Source organism: Crinia signifera, chromosome 2 (genome assembly GCF_055691185.1).
Source record: "Crinia signifera chromosome 2, ASM5569118v1, whole genome shotgun sequence".
Taxonomy (NCBI): Eukaryota; Metazoa; Chordata; class Amphibia; order Anura; family Myobatrachidae; genus Crinia; species Crinia signifera.
Window position 1 is genome coordinate 323,237,923 of NC_139218.1, and position 17,829 is coordinate 323,255,751.

The 17,829-nt window shown below is 41.7% G+C and overlaps 1 protein-coding gene across 1 annotated transcript in view; it reads right to left on the minus strand.

Annotated features, from left to right (window-relative positions):
- The window catches only part of LOC146057693 (signal transducer and activator of transcription 1-alpha/beta-like), a 74,024-nt gene that overhangs the window by 22,089 nt on the left and 34,106 nt on the right, over positions 1-17,829 (minus strand). Inside the window, exons 10-13 of the mRNA XM_083169220.1 lie at positions 11,055-11,147; positions 3,017-3,076; positions 571-591; positions 337-421 (exon numbers count right to left, since the gene is read on the minus strand). Of these exons, the coding sequence (XP_083025346.1) occupies positions 337-421; positions 571-591; positions 3,017-3,076; positions 11,055-11,147 (259 nt within the window). The remainder of the gene's footprint in view (positions 1-336; positions 422-570; positions 592-3,016; positions 3,077-11,054; positions 11,148-17,829) is intronic.

Here is a 17,829-nt window from a genome sequence, read left to right on the forward strand (position 1 = left end):
AATCACTCTGCTATGTATTATATATAAATGGACAGCCCTTCTCTCCTGTCGGACCTATGGGTCGGTCAATTTTTGTTGTTTAAATATGCTAAATGTCACGATGAATGGGCAGAATGGGGGCGATTCTGCATTCCGCCATGATGTTCTACCTAGCGATGTTACGAATGACGCACTGGAGCACACATTGTCAGCAGCATCAAAATCATAGACAAATATTGCCTAGTGTGTAACAGCAATTCAAACACAGAACTGAACATACAGACTCTCTCACCAACAACCATTTTATGATAATGTACATTTTTCAAAAACATATCAAACCGATACTGCAGAACATACCAAAAGTTTGTACTCTACCACCAGGCCCTCTCCCTGTGCTTCTTCCATGGACTTAGCTGGCCCCAACAAATTAAATCGGCGGTATCTTTGGAGATACAGAGTACATTAAGTCAGGTAAACAAGAACAAAAATGAAAAGTGAATTAAGAAAATGATAGGGTTGCAGGACCCATGACAGCGCTTAAACATGAGGTACAGGGGTGGCCGTATGAGGGAGATTGCGGGATTTTCTTACCCTTTGATATCTGGAAGATTCCTGTTAAAACAGAAAAGTTTTAGAATATACTTTATGATCTATGGAAAAAAAAACACCACAGAAAGGCAATTATTGATGTGCTTTAAAATAAGTAATTGTTTTAAGAATTTTATAACATACACTGGGCGGGATTCTCTAAAATCCGCAGCCCTCTTCGCCAGCCACCGCATTTCTAATGACCGCATATTCTCTAAAATATGCAGTCATTAACGCAAGGGACAGCTCTTGCGATAAGAGCTGTCCCTTGCGATGCGGCGCCGTTGCTGGACTTCCGGGTCTATGACCCGGGAGTCCGTCTGCGCATGCGCAGACTGACGCGCCGGCCGCAGGGCATGCTGGGAGGGATCCGTGACGGATCCCTCACACACCGCTGCGGTAAGAAGCCCATAAGCTTCTGCAGGGAAAAGGTATTGTGTGGTGCGCTATCAACAGCTGCTGGCACTGGGTTTGTCGGGCCCAATAATATAGAAAAAAAGGGAAATGATGTGCCAGCGCTGGCTGCTTTAAGAAAAACAATACGCGGTTCAAAAATACAAAATTACAAATTTATTTATAATAATAACAACATTAAAAACACTAGCTGAAAGGTGAATCGCTCTAGAAGGTGCTAGAAAGCACTGTATGAGGTATCACTTGCACAAAGATAAGGTTTGAAAAGGCTGTATATTACCATCCCATTGCACCTGGTGGTGTTTGAGCCAGGGTATAGTGAGAATGTGTCCGTGGTATGTCCTATAATTTCAAGGACTCAAGGTTCCCAATTTGGATGTCCTCTGGTTGTCGTCTGGAAGAATTTAGGGACAAAGCGGATATCCCAAAAGAACAATTTGTAATCCAGGAATTCTTGAGGATCATCTGGGGATGGATGGACAAGTCACTTGTGGGAGGATGGATGTCAATCATACAGCAAGTATTTTAGTGGTGCTCAACGCGTTTCCCCGGTATCACCGGCTTCATCAGGAGCAAGTATAAGGCTCAAACACCACCAGGTGCAATGGGATGGTAATATACAGCCTTTTCAAACCTTATCTTTGTGCAAGTGATACCTCATACAGTGCTTTCTAGCACCTTCTAGAGCGATTCACCTTTCAGCTAGTGTTTTTAATGTTGTTATTATTATAAATAAATTTGTAATTTTGTATTTTTGAACCGCGTATTGTTTTTCTTAAAGCAGCCAGCGCTGGCACATCATTTCCCCAAGCTTCTGCAGGGAACCGCCAGCTTTTGCTGGCGATTCCCTCCGCAGCGGTGACACTGCGGAGGGAGGTTAGAGAATACAGAAATGCATTTCTGTAATAGAGAATCTCGCCCTCTACCTTTACAATTAAAGTGTACATGCTAAATGCACACAGCAAACAATTCTTGAGCATAAGCAATAATAAACTGTACACCAGCTAAGAATCAGTAATGTAATAAGTCCCAGGGACTCTTTCAGTGAACAAAACTGCTGTGTACGTCCGCTGTACGCACGTCTACAAGACACACAAGAAACTGAAAAGTGCTCACATTACAAACTTAAATTATGACTACTTACAGAACCAGCAGATCCTGCCCACTGCTCCGTCCGCCGACCGTGCCCACCTAGGACAACTGGGACCGGACGTTGTCACAGGTGGCCCTGGCCGGCGGACGGAGCATACTTGGCATTATTTGTATTTCTCATGAGCAGGTTTGCTTTAAGCATACAATACTGCATGGTTAACACACCACAGATAAAACTGCTAAACAAAAAAAAAAAACGGGTGATCTGGAACCACCACCCAGTATATATGGATTCGAAATAGGTATAGAGATCACAGATAATATACACTGAAATCTCAGACCGCACCCCACCCTCCAAACAAAACCCTCACTGCTATTAAATATATAGGCCGCCATACTGTGTAAGCATGCACGCATACAAATGATAGAAAATATAGGTACTTATGTAGTATCTGGGCGTCCGATTTAGAAATCGGATCGGATCGCATGCGACCAAATCGTATGCGATGCGATGGTCAAGATTTTTCCATAGGATTCAATGTTAAAATGGTCTGAGTCCATTTTAACATAGAATTCAATGGGAAAAAGGGGTCCTTTTCCTTTCCCCACTATCCAAGTGGGCATGGAGTTGGATATAAACCTGTGGCGAGCGTAGCGAGCCACCGAGCCCCGCGAGGGGACACAGAATACTTTTTAAGAAATATGCGTCCCCACGCGGGGCTCGCTCGCCTCGCTGTGCTCGCCACGCTATATAAAATCAACTCTATTCCCACTTGGATAGTGGGGAAATGAACAGGACCTTCCTAACATTGAATCCTATGCAAAATCGCATCGCATCGCATCTGATTGTATGCCTTAAGGTAAGGCATACAATCACAAAATCGGCAGCCCAGATACTACATAAGTACCAAAATATACATTAGAATGGGAATGTATAACTTACTTGTCCATAACATATGAGACCTTCATGTTGTGCCCGAGGTTTGGCAGCCTCACAAGAAGTCTAATGGGAAAAATCAAGCAATTCATATTACTCTCAACCAATTTTTATTCTTTAGGGTTTTTTTAACAGCAATAAACCCACTATAACAGGGGTTCCCAATCTTTTTTGATTCACGGCACCCTAGAGAATCAGAATTTTTTTCACGGCACCCCTAGGTCCCAAAAAAATTAAGTAGATTGGGTTTATATGCGATTCTTAGCGGCAGTTATGTGGTAAAGGGCAGGATTTGCTTCTGTTTGTACACATTCTATGATTGGCAGCCACCAGCACTGGTTTTGCTCATAAATAATTAACCATTAATAATTTGAGTTGGTCCTGGACCATCAACCCGCGGCACCCCTGCATGTGTCCCGAGGCACCCCAGGGAGCCGCGGCACACAGTTTGGGAAACACTGCACTATAATATTATACGGGGGGTGTTACATCAGCCAGATAATTGCAGCGTGTAGACGTTTGCCCTACCGCGGTCATCGGACGGACACTTCCAGTTCCTTAATTTGGGAAGGAACAATGAAACTTCTCCTCCCTGGGGCATATGCTGTGAGAGATCTCAGAGTGTATATGCAGGCTCTGAAGCTGCCAGATAAAATGCATGTCAAACAACTGTACAAACAAAAATCAGGCGCACACCAAATATCAAATTAATGATCTATTGGATAAGGTGGCAACTGGTATGCCGCTCCCAGCAGAATATAACATCAAAAAATTACACAAATTAATGAGAGCGCATATGAACCAGTAAAAAATTTACACATTTATTTAAAAACAACAGTATCAATCAACACCTGAATATTAACGGTATATATAAAAATTGGGCAGTATTCCCTGGTAACAGGTCAAGTCCTATAGACCAAAGTCCTCGGACTAACTTGATCTCAATTAATGTTCCATTAACTGGGGAATGTACAAACAGTTCCAGATAAATTTATCTCACCACTTTTATCAGTTGCACAAGATTTGTTCTTGTAATTCCACAGCAAGTCCGGAGCTTACCGGATGAGGGGTTCTGCAGCTGGGTTGGACTAGATCCGACAAGGGGGGGTGGGTGATGGAGCGTACTGCAGCTTGCGGTCCCCGGACAACGTAGTTGATGATGCGGTTGCTGTGTCGGGGGAAGATTGTAGCCGTCTACAGTTTTCCGAGTCCTTTGGCGTCCCAGATGGTATTTACAGATTGGAAGGTTCGGCTGTCGGGTAGGAAAGACTCCAAGGGGGGGATCTGCAATCTGCGGTCCTCGGACTCTGCGATAGATGTTGAAATCGCTGTGTCGGGAGGAGATGGTTACCGCCTGCAGCTTGGAAGCCCTCAGCGCCGCAGATCTGACAGGCGCTGGATGGCACAACCCGCCGCTCGAATTCTCCGCTTTATGAGGATTAAATGCCAGAGTTGGTAGGTCCTGCAGAAGTGGTGTGGTGGGAGAGGAAATCTGGAAGCCCAATAGTGTAAAAGCTCAGCTCCTTGACGCGTTTCTCCGTCAAATAAATCGGACGGTTTCTTCAGAAGGTCTGTGAGCTGGTGTCTTCCAAGGGTTTAAAAGGCGACCTTATCCAATGGGAGTGTGGTATTAATGCGTTATACCTGTGGCTCAATCAGCCTTTGATTACGTTTACAGGTGAATTTTATCTGTTTATATCCATTATTTCTTCAATGGCAATTATACCCGCACTTTCACATTTTGACTCAAATGCATAATTAGTCTATGACAAAGTTTTAGACTAATAAATTCATTTCTTATATATTGTTTAATACAATAATTATTTAGTACATATATTATCTAAAAAACGGCATCTCTGAGCATAGTTTATTTATTACTATATTGATATATTAATCCTCTAAAGTCAATCAATTTGGATGCGTCTCTCTGGTGGCTCAACAGCAGAGAGCTCAGCCAGAGAAGATATACATCTAGGTCCACGGTTCAAGCACAAGTACACCAACATTTGAATGATGTTCAATAGTTAATTAATTTTTATTTCCTCAGTAGAATATATTTATTACTTTATACCCATTTATTTGTAATCAATTTATATTGTTTGTAGATCAAGAATAAGGTAGAAGAGACAGTTATCACAAAAATAGTAATAATAATAGTAGCTAACTTACAATGAGTCAGTAAATAGCATGATTAACTAAAAGCAAACTTGTCCTTTTATAAGGGGCAAAATACATTTAAAGGGACATTAACTAATAGAAATATCTACCGGTCAGATACACAACATTATGCGACATAAAACAATTATTTATTGTAAAGTGAATAATTTACTGTTCAATCGTGATCAGGTCATGTATTGAATAGATTATCAAAAAAAACATTACATATGTTATTCTTTTTTTATTTATTTTTCATTTTTTATATTATATTTTCTTTTTTTCTTTTTCTTTTTTTCTCTCAATGTATTTGTAAACTGTGTATATAGATAAATAAATAAAGACTTATCCAGTGGAAAAAAACTTTAATTATGTCAATGTTCATATAAATAAATAGAAATGGAGGTTTTTCATGAGAAACTTTAGTGTGGAGAGGAGAAACTTTAGTGTGAACGACATACGACTAATAATGGTATTAGTTTGGTAAATACGCCTGTATATAATTTTAAAGTGTCTGTCTGTATTTTTAAACTAAAACTCTTTCGATTTTGTTCCAGACATTTGAGGTAACGGTTGTTTCTATCCGAAAAAACTTTTAGATAATATAGATATAAATATGGATTATAAATAAAAATAAATATAAATATAAAAAAAAAAAAATAAATAAATAAATGAAAATAAAAATAATAATAATAATAATAATAATAATAATAATAATAATAATAATAATAATAATAATAATAATAATAAAAATAAATATAAAAATAAATATAAATAAAAATAAAAAATATTTGGACTCTAACTAAATAATAATAAGTATCAAAAGGGCAAAAATTGGGTTATATATCTTGGGTTATTCATATTCCATTTAATTCTATATTGTCATTAAGGCCTGCAGGAAATAGGGTCCCTAATGAGAAAATCCAGAAGGCTTCTCTGGTACAGAGTCTAGTGTAGCGATCCCCTCCCCTAAATGTCAGACAGACACTTTAAAATTATATACAGGCGTATTTACCAAACTAATACCATTATTAGTCGTATGTCGTTCACACTAAAGTTTCTCCTCTCCACACTAAAGTTTCTCATGAAAAACCTCCATTTCTATTTATTTATATGAACATTGACATAATTAAAGTTTTTTTCCACTGGATAAGTCTTTATTTATTTATCTATATACACAGTTTACAAATACATTGAGAGAAAAAAAGAAAAAGAAAAAAAGAAAATATAATATAAAAAATGAAAAATAAATAAAAAAAGAATAACATATGTAATGTTTTTTTTGATAATCTATTCAATACATGACCTGATCACGATTGAACAGTAAATTATTCACTTTACAATAAATAATTGTTTTATGTCGCATAATGTTGTGTATCTGACCGGTAGATATTTCTATTAGTTAATGTCCCTTTAAATGTATTTTGCCCCTCATAAAAGGACAAGTTTGCTTTTAGTTAATCATGCTATTTACTGACTCATTGTAAGTTAGCTACTATTATTATTACTATTTTTGTGATAACTGTCTCTTCTACCTTATTCTTGATCTACAAACAATATAAATTGATTACAAATAAATGGGTATAAAGTAATAAATATATTCTACTGAGGAAATAAAAATTAATTAACTATTGAACATCATTCAAATGTTGGTGTACGCTTCTGTGCTTGAACCGTGGACCTAGATGTATATCTTCTCTGGCTGAGCTCTCTGCTGTTGAGCCACCAGAGAGACGCATCCAAATTGATTGACTTTAGAGGATTAATATATCAATATAGTAATAAATAAACTATGCTCAGAGATGCCGTTTTTTAGATAATATATGTACTAAATAATTATTGTATTAAACAATATATAAGAAATGAATTTATTAGTCTAAAACTTTGTCATAGACTAATTATGCATTTGAGTCAAAATGTGAAAATGCGGGTATAATTGCCATTGAAGAAATAATGGATATAAACAGATAAAATTCACCTGTAAACGTAATCAAAGGCTGATTGAGCCACAGGTATAACGCATTAATACCACACTCCCATTGGATAAGGTCGCCTTTTAAACCCTTGGAAGACACCAGCTCACAGACCTTCTGAAGAAACCGTCCGATTTATTTGACGGAGAAGCGCGTCAAGGAGCTGAGCTTTTACACTATTGGGCTTCCAGATTTCCTCTCCCACCACACCACTTCTGCAGGACCTACCAACTCTGGCATTTAATCCTCATAAAGCGGAGAATTCGAGCGGCGGGTTGTGCCATCCAGCGCCTGTCAGATCTGCGGCGCTGAGGGCTTCCAAGCTGCAGGCGGTAACCATCTCCTCCCGACACAGCGATTTCAACATCTATCGCAGAGTCCGAGGACCGCAGATTGCAGATCCCCCCCTTGGAGTCTTTCCTACCCGACAGCCGAACCTTCCAATCTGTAAATACCATCTGGGACGCCAAAGGACTCGGAAAACTGTAGACGGCTACAATCTTCCCCCGACACAGCAACCGCATCATCAACTACGTTGTCCGGGGACCGCAAGCTGCAGTACGCTCCATCACCCACCCCCCCTTGTCGGATCTAGTCCAACCCAGCTGCAGAACCCCTCATCCGGTAAGCTCCGGACTTGCTGTGGAATTACAAGAACAAATCTTGTGCAACTGATAAAAGTGGTGAGATAAATTTATCTGGAACTGTTTGTACATTCCCCAGTTAATGGAACATTAATTGAGATCAAGTTAGTCCGAGGACTTTGGTCTATAGGACTTGACCTGTTACCAGGGAATACTGCCCAATTTTTATATATACCGTTAATATTCAGGTGTTGATTGATACTGTTGTTTTTAAATAAATGTGTAAATTTTTTACTGGTTCATATGCGCTCTCATTAATTTGTGTAAAATGCATGTCAGTAAACATCTATGCCCAGTATTCGATAAAATTAGTGAGAAAATAGTTTCCATGGCTGGAAGAGGGTGTTTTCCTCGACACTCCCAGAAAATGGCCGGGTGCAAACGCCCGCTGGCTATCAATTGTAAACGGCCAAAGACGAAAAGCTGTCACTGGCTTTGTATGCAAGATAGCCTTGCGCAGGCCCACTACAAATAGTGCAGCTTCAATAACTTCATTGTCCATTACAAAATGGTGACTCGATCTTTTTCTTCAGATTCAGGAAGCGGTCGTTTTCAGAGGGTGGCAAATCAAAAAAATTACGTTCAAGCAGTCATGACCACCAGTGATTTGTGAGCTGGAGCATTGTCTTGGTGGGAGGAGTACCCCTCTGGTCAACCGCCCAAGTCGATTTTTCGAGATTTGCTGTTGTAGCTGCTTCAGCTCAGTATGTCGTGTTGTTGGTTTTACCCTTTTCAAGGTAGTTCACCAGCAGTACTCCTCCTACATCCCAAACAATGGAGTCTATCTCATTTCCAGCAGACAGCAGGGACTTTGGAGCAGGAGATTCCTGATGCTTCCACTGTTTTGGTTGTTCTTTAGTCTCAGGTTGGATGCAATGCACCCAAATCTCACCCATGGTTATGAATTGCTGAAAAAAAAAAATGGCCTTGGCCATAGTGAGATGTTCCCACTTGTAATTGATAGAGTATAGATATGATTCTCACCTTTTATATGCATATAAGGTTTAAGTTTTATATATATTATTCAGAACTGTCACTGTCCCTTTAAGATGTATTTTCCTTATAATGCTTCTAGCAGAACAGATTTCAATTTCAGCATAAGATGGAAACTTTGAGGTGATTTCAAGAGATGTTCCCAAGATCAGAAGATATCGCACCTGCGACATGAAGATAGCGTTTTCGAATGTTTTGAGAATCAGAAGGAGGAGGCAAAGTTACTGCTTGCTTATTAACATTGATCCAATTATTTCTATTATAAACAAACTTTTGTTTTGACATCTTATTAAAAAGTGTGAATTTATTGCTTTAGCTTAAAACTTCAAAAGAAATATTTAATGAGCTATGACGTGGATTGCATTCCACATTTTTGGTATAACTATGACCACCCTAAGATTAAATGTCAGATCACTGTCTGACTAGCATACTCCATTGGTGTGTGTGTCATTTCAACTGATCTCCGGCCGTCACTTAGAAGATGAATCCTCTGGCTGACATCGAAGGTAGATAAGTATAGCTGAACCCTATCATAATCAACAATACGTTTTGGGACCCATCGAGACCTTTTGTCATCTGAAGTTTGTTGTGAATAACAGAATGAACATGTTCCTGGGAGATATACATATATCTGGCAATGTACAGTAAAACTTATTCTTCAATCTGCCAATATCATGTCATGGATTTTAGCAAAGGTTTCTTGTGTGGTAATGGCGACGGCCTTCTGGAATGGGAATTAACTTCAAGACTCCCTTTTTTGTAAATATTCTGTGGCACATTTCTTAACCATGCTGTTAGAAGGAGTAGGCTCCCATAGTGTCATAACCATGTCTACATGGAACCCTATGGGTGTTAAACTCTTTATGACAAGGTAGCGCAATGAGCAATCATGACCATGTAAAAAAACAATATATCAGTAAAAGAAAAACAACAGTTATTAACTTGATACTTGTTATGTAATACTAAAAGCAGCTAAATTTTCGGAGAAAATAATTATTTAGCACTTTTCATTGTACCTACTGGGTGCTTACACACAGTGAGAGTCTGGCAATGTACGATTATAACTTGGAACACCTCAGAGCCCAGAACCATACAATATTGACTATGGCTGATTTTGACTATAATAGAACATTAGATTGTATACAATACAGTCAAAATTGGCTTGTCTGTACAATCTAATTTTTTTAACAATACAGGTTGAGTATCCCTTATCCAAAATGCTCGGGACCAGGAGAATTTTGGATAACGGATTATTCCGTATTTCGGAATATTTTAATATTTCAATGATGTATTTTGAAGTATCTTGCATTTATGCTGTATAAACACATAAATATATTTTATTACCACATAAAATACACACAAATATAATACACACAAATATATTTTATTTGTTCAAAAAACAAGGTTTCAAAACGTGAAACAAAATTTGTGTACGATCTCAGCACTGAATTTGAATGCCAAGCAATCATTGTCTTGCACATATATAGTGCCAGTTACATATCATGTCCCCAATGATGCTGTTACAAATGTCCCCAGTGAGTTTTTAGCAAAAAAATATTTTTTTTTTCACTTTCTGGAATGTCTGGTTTTCGGAATAATTTAGATAACGGATATTCGGATACGGGATACTCGACCTGTACTGATCCCAATTTGTGCCAACTTGAGTATGTAGACAAAATCTGAGCTCGAATCGCACCCTGTGTATGCACCTTTAGGCCACAAAACATCTCAATCACTGTTGTAGATGTTTCTATAGTAGTATAAATATTCTTTACGGTAAACATATACAGTAATATACTCAAAATATGCATTTCAGCAGTTCAAATGTTATGCAGACATCACCACAGTTTTTTGCATATAAAGCCAAGATTCGGCATAGAACAGCTGCAGTGATACCACCGCTAAAGACTGAAACAACCTATGGATTGCCTAGAATGAAGAGGGTAACTACAGGTATTTTACTACACAGGTGGGTACGGCACAGAACAATTACAGATGCTGGAGTTAGAAAGTTATAAGCACAAAAGTTCAGAATAGGCTTGGCAAAGGGGTGAAAACAGTCAGACGTGACAAACAAAGAACCTATACATTGCAGATATACTGGGTCAGCTGAAACCTTTGAAGTGGGAGGAGAGAGGCCTAGAGGTAACCAATTGAAACCAAAACACTATCAAAAACACAGTAGTAGATGCTCCACTCTAATTTATTATAGGAGGACACTGCTGTTAAAAACACATTTCAATTAACCTTTACATCAATATTAGGAACCACACCACTCACCTCGCTCTCACACAGAACTGCGTGCTGGTCTTCACGACCAGAGGTCGATGCAAATCGTAGGTCATGATCGGCTGCTTATCCACCACAAAAGATCTGATGGGAATAACGTACAGAAGTAGGTAAAAACCATGTAAGGAATAACAAATAATTCAGGCGCCAGTGAAAGGAAATACTCAAAATGCCTCTCGTCCAACTTTTCAACAATAAATAACTTCCGGAAGTGTTACAATCAATATAGAACAAGAAATCGATCGTACAATCACAAATGCAGTCGGTGATCAGAATCATCAAACATCCCATCCCAATAAATATGCTAATATGTTCTACCTTTTAAAAATAATACACACAAGTATTTCCACCTCTCTAAAGAGGTAGATACAATATATCAATAAGCGCACCACTGTGTAAGGAATCATAATTCAGTTTAGAAAAGGCGATTGGCTGCAATAAGTTAATCGATTGTGGTATGTTTCCAGACTTACTTAAATGCCAAAACAGCTTTCGCTTCTCAGTTTTTGATAACGGATATACTGAAGTTGTATTCTAAAAAGTATGGTCCTACAGGCACTCCCACCGAGGAGACCCTCAGTGAAGTCCAGCCAGTCTCAATGCAGAAGTTAGCAAAGAGTCAATTCAGTATATCTGTAAATGCTGGCTTATTAAATGGGGTAAAGCGTTTGGCTCTGTGCAGTATATCTCATCCAACTATGCAGTCACACAGAGCAGCTGGTACAGTGTACCATAAGAGGTAAATACTGGGCAGCGCTAGACAATGATAAGTGCTTCTCGGTCACTGGCTGTAAAGGGTTCCTGTAACTTTAATGGGTTTCACTGCAGACTTGGCGGCTTTTTAAAGAAGTGGAAGTCCTGTTGTATCAGCATGCAAATCAAACACCTGTGGTTCTTATTAATGATCACATCACAGTCTGATGAAGAAAAACTCATTTAAGCTGTGTGAGCATGGACCAACAAAAAATTCAGCAAAAACTGACCCGACAAAAATTAGTTGAATAGACACGTCACAGATATATTTACTATCACCATTCAACAGCTTAAAAAGAATAAAAAAATTATGTAGAACAAACAAAGCTTCTGTTCTTCTAATCTCCCTGGTCCTATCCACATAGATGCGAAGGGCCCGAACCACATCAAGAGCCTCTCCACCTCTTGAATCCGTTAAAAGCTCCCCCCTATATAAAACAAGCACGCTATATATGGAAGTGGGCACATAGAAAAATGGAGTATGAAGGCCTCGACCCAGACACAAATATATTTTCGATATCGGCATATAGTAAGTTGAATTGTAGTCAGGGTAGCAGAGCCTGGGGACACTATGGCATACATTCTATTGGGCAAGTATTTGATGGGCAAGAACTTAAGCAATACTCGCAATTGCAGTCCGAGTATGACCTCTCCAAGGGTATGTTCTATAGGTATCTCCAAATGAGAAATGTAACATCACAGTACACACGCCATATTCCATTTTTAGTCGTGGAGTCTCCATTAAAATGTGCCATTAATGCAATGGGGAAAAATAAGCTTCTATCAAAATGTTATAGAACTCTCATGACTGTCGCTCAGAAGGATGACAGCAGGGGGCGTATGCAGAAGTGGCTGGTGAACATTCCAGAGCTAAATGAGGAAATATGGAACAAAGCCCTTAAAAATATGTGTAAGGCGACTAATTCGCCCAGAATTCATCAAGTTCAATTGAATATCATTTATTATACGTACTTGACCCCGGACAGGATAAATAGATATTCTCAGGTGGGTGGGGATAATTGCCCCAAATGTCGTTTACCAAAATGCGATTTCTGGCACCTGATCTGGGCGTGCGAGTATCTTCAGAAATTTTGGAAAGGGGTTGAGGAAATACTTTCAGATATAGGCCTGAGCGGTTATAAGGTATCTCCCGTGTCGGCAATATTGGGGGTATGGCCTAGTGATACGCCAAAGGAGATTGCTCAATTTCTGATAAACTTATGTGCAATCGCTAAGGTCACGATTGCGAGAAGTTGGATGGGGAAAAAGGGACCATCAATTCGAGAGTGGATCGCTCTGGTAAATAGTACTGCTAATCATGAACAATACTTGTATCTCTCCAGGAAGGCAATAGGAAAATTCAATAATATTTGGGATAGGTGGTACTTTTCACCGTATAGTAAAGTTAAAAGTCTTCACTAATTAAATTGTATTATAGAGGGGAGTTATAGAGGGTTTCTTTTTTTTTTTTTTTTTTTTGTCTTGAACTAAGCAGATGGTCAATTCACGCAGATATTTGATAGTAATGAATTTAGTTAACACCTCTTTAGTACAGAATTTAATTTAAATGTTTATTATTTTCTTCGTAAACACTAAAGCCCTGGGAAGGGCTGCACAGGGGGAAGTTATTATATAAAAATAAAAAGCTTGTATATTAAGTTGGATATGCCGTGTGGTAATTAAGGTTAAATTCCCATTAAGGGGTTAAAGGGTCAAATTTTTTTTTTTTTTTTTCTCTCTTCTTTTTGATTTTGGTTCTCAATTTTCCGCTGCTATGTACAAAATCGAACTACTCCCTGGAGCGATACAAGGGTATATTAAATGCACATGCCTACATTATGAGCAATTACATGAAGTAACAAGCTAACTAGCCAAATAGAACATTTGAAATTGTTTCTCTTACCATATGTCTGTATGGATTATTATTGTTGTGCCCAAATCACACCTATGTTTTTATTGTATGTATATGTCTTTGTATTGTTATGAAATTTATAAAACCTTAATAAAGAAATAAAATTAAAAAAATAAATAAATATACATGTCCTTAAGAAAAGGGGTCAATAACCAATATCTAAAATAAAACTAAATATAGGGAAACATTGGAATAGGGAGATCATTAAAATTCTACTACTACAACTACTGCTACTGTTAAGCCAACAGTATCTGTCTACTGGGAATACAGGTTGAGTATCCCTTATCCAAATATCCATTATCCAAATTATTCCATAAAACCTACCGGGGACATCTGTAACTGGCACTACTGGGGGCATGATATGTAACTGCCACTAAATATGTGCAAGGATATGATTGATTGCCATTCAAATTCAGTGTCTGGTATTGTACACAAACTTTCTTTCATGTTTTAAAAGGGGATTTTTGTCCTTACCTGGAAAATCCTTATTTCTGAATCCTTTGGTGGACACTGGGACAGTGGGAAGGGGGCGGAGCCATGGCGACAGGCACCAAGTAGCTAACACTTTAGTGGTGCAGCCCAGGCCCCTCCTTCCCCACACTCCATCCTAGGTCAGTTTAGACTACCACCGGACTTAGGAGCACAGGAAAGGAGAGAATGAAAGAAAAGAAAAAGAGAGATCTTGTATTACCATGAACAAGAGCTTTCCCTAAAACCAACCCATCAGCCGATCAGGGGCGTCTGGGCGGGCGCCCAGTGTCCACCAAAGGATTCAGAAATAAGGATTTTCCAGGTAAGGACAAAAATCCCCTTATTTCCTTCATGCCATTGGTGGCCACTGGGACAGTGGGACGTCCCACCGCTGTCCCCTCACGGGAGGGAACGCTCCTGAGCTGCAGAAAGAACGCCACGGCCGAACGCAGAGTCGACCTCGGTGAAAGTATCAAACCTGTAGTGGCGTATAAAAGTGTGCATGGAAGACCATGTGGCTGCGCGGCACAGCTGCTCTGCGGAGACTCCGGAAGCCGCAGCCCACGATGATCCTACCGAGCGAGTGGAATGGGCCGTGAGCCTTGCTGGCGCCGGCCTATTCGCCAGGAGGTATGCCTGCTGAACCGTAAGCCGCAACCACCTGGCAATGGACTGTTTGGATGCGGGCCAACCCCGCTTCTGATGATCATAAAGAACAAACAAAGCTTCTGTTCTTCTAATCTCCCTGGTCCTATCCACATAGATGCGAAGGGCCCGAACCACATCAAGAGCCTCTCCACCTCTTGAATCCTGGAAAGAAGGAACCACGATTTCCTGGTTTACGTGAAACCTGGATACCACCTTTGGCAGGTAACCCAACCTGGTACGGAGAACTGCCCGATCTTGGTGGAAAACCAAAAACGGTGGCTTACAAGATAGAGCGGTCAAATCAGAGACCCGCCTAGCTGACGCAATTGCCAGAAGGAAACACACCTTCCATGAAAGCCAACGCAACTCCACTGACTCCAGAGGCTCAAACGGAGCCACCTGAAGAGCTTTCAGAACCAAAGGTAGATCCCACGGAACTAAGGGACTCCGAAAGGGAGGAGTCACGTGCATGACCCCCTGGAGGAAAGTGCGAACCTCCGGTCTTGTCGCAATGCGCCTCTGAAACAGAACCGAGAGCGCCGAGACCTGAACCTTCAAAGTGGAATGTTGAAGGCCCAAATCCACTCCCGACTGCAAGAAGGCCAAAACCTTGGGCAACGAGAACCTCCTTGGATTCTTCTCGTGCTCTTCACACCAGCGAAAGAAAGAACTCCAGATCCTGTAGTAGACTCTTGCTGAAGACGGCTTCCTGGCCGCTATCATGGTTCTTATCACAGAATCTGAGAACCCCCTGTCTCTTAGGATCTCCCTCTCAAGAGCCAAGCCGTCAAACCGAGACGAGCTAGGTTGGGATGTTGACAGGGTCCCTGAGACAGAAGGTCTGGCCGGAGAGGTAACAGCCACTGAGGTTCCTCTGCCATGAGCAGGAGATCGGCATACCAGGCCCTGCGTGGCCAGTTTGGGGCCACCAGGATTACCCTTACCCGTTCCCGCTTGAGTCTTCTTAGGAACCGAGGAAGAAGAGCCACAGGCGGGAAGGTGTACGCCAGATCGAACGGCCAAGGTGCCGACAGAGCGTCAACCAGAAATGCGCCTGGATCCCGAGTCCTGGACCCGTAGCAAGGCAACTTGTGATTCCACCGGGATGCCAGGAGGTCTATCTGAGGCCTTCCCCAACGAAGGGTTAGAGAGTGAAACACCTCCGGATGAAGAGACCATTCTCCGGAGTGGATCTCTTGGCGGCTCAGAAAGTCTGCTTCCCAGTTTTCGACGCCGGGAATGTACACTGCCGACAATGCCAAGAGGTGACGTTCTGCCCATCGAAGAATTGGCTGTACCTCCAGAAAGGCTGCTCTGCTCCGAGTTCCCCCCTGGTGATTGATGTACGCCACTGCCGTGGCGTTGTCTGTCTGTACCTTGACTGCACGAGAGCAAATCAGGGGGGCCGCCTGGAGAAGGGCTAAGTAGATCGCCCTGAGCTCTAGAATATTGATCGGCAACCGCGACTCCTGGTGGGACCAAACTCCCTGGTAGGATCGGTCCTCCACCACCGCTCCCCAGCCCCTGAGGCTGGCATCTGTCGTCAAGAGTACCCAGTCGGAGACTAGGAAGGGCCGTCCCATGGACAGGTGACATGGCTTGAGCCACCAGAGCAACGATAGTCGAACCTCTTGAGAGAGTACTACCTCTTGCCTCTTCAGAGCCTGTGGTGAACGGTTCCAATACTTGAGGATCTGGTGCTGCAACGGTCGAGAGTGAAATTGGGCAAATTCCACCATCTCGAAGCACGAGACCATCTTGCCCAAAATCTTCATACACAGATGAAGAGAGACTCTCCTGTGCTTGAGAAACACTCGTAAGAGGGCCTGCAAAGCCAGCCGCTTCTTGTCTGGAAGATAGACCCTCTGGGCCTGGGAATCCAGACGCGCTCCCAGATGTATCATCTCCTGGGAGGGTTCCAGGCTGGACTTTCGCCAGTTCACTAGCCAACCGTGAGCCTGGAGCAGGTCCAGCGTAAGACTAGGTGTTGCAGCAGTAGTTCCCTGGACTGTCCCAGAATCAGAAGGTCGTCCAGATAAGGCAGAATCCGCACTCCTTGGAGGCGAAGGAAGGCTGCCATAACTCCCATCACCTTCGTAAAGACTCTTGGTGCTGTAGAGATTCCGAAGGGTAGAGCCCGAAATTGGACATGGAGATCCTTGGTTGCAAACCGGAGGTACTTGCGGTGATCCGGATGTATCGGAACATGCAGGTATGCATCTCTGATGTCCAGAGATACCATGAAATCCCCCAGCTCCATTGCTTGTAGAATGGACCGAAGGGACTCCATGCGAAACCGCGGAATGTTCAAGTAACCATTGAGGTCCTTGAGATTCAGGATTGGTCGGAATGAACCATCCGGCTTCCCGATCAGGAATAAATTGGAGTAATAGCCGCGGCCCCTCTGCTGAGGAGGAACCACTTCTATCACCTGAGACTGGAGAAGAGTCTGAACAGAGGCGCTGAGAGCCTCCGCCTTCAGAGGACAGGCTGGGCGCCCCGTGATAAAGAATCGGGTCGGCGGACGCCTGTTGAAGGAGAGATAGTATCCTTCCGACACTATACTTAAAATCCAATTGTCCGATGTCGTCTCCCTCCACCTGTTGGCAAAATGGAGGAGGCGAGCCCCTACCGGCAGGGAGTCGACCTGAGGGGTCCCCAAGTCATTGGGAGGCCTTCTCAGGGGCCTTAGGAGGCTGACGTTTGCCAGACTGGGACTGTCTGTTCTTACCAAACGACTCCCTCCTGGGAGGACGGCTTCTTGTTGAAGATTGTCCCCTCGGCTTTCCCTGCGGCCGAAAGGAACGAAAGGACTGCTTCGGCTTAGAGGGTGCCGACGGTAGGAAGGCTGTCTTGGAAGTGGCTACTGTAGTCACAATCTTGTCCAGCTCCGGACCGAAAAGCATATCGCCCACAAAAGGAAGGGCCTCCAGGGCCTTTTTGGACTCTGCATCCGCATTCCAAGTGCGGAGCCACAAGGCT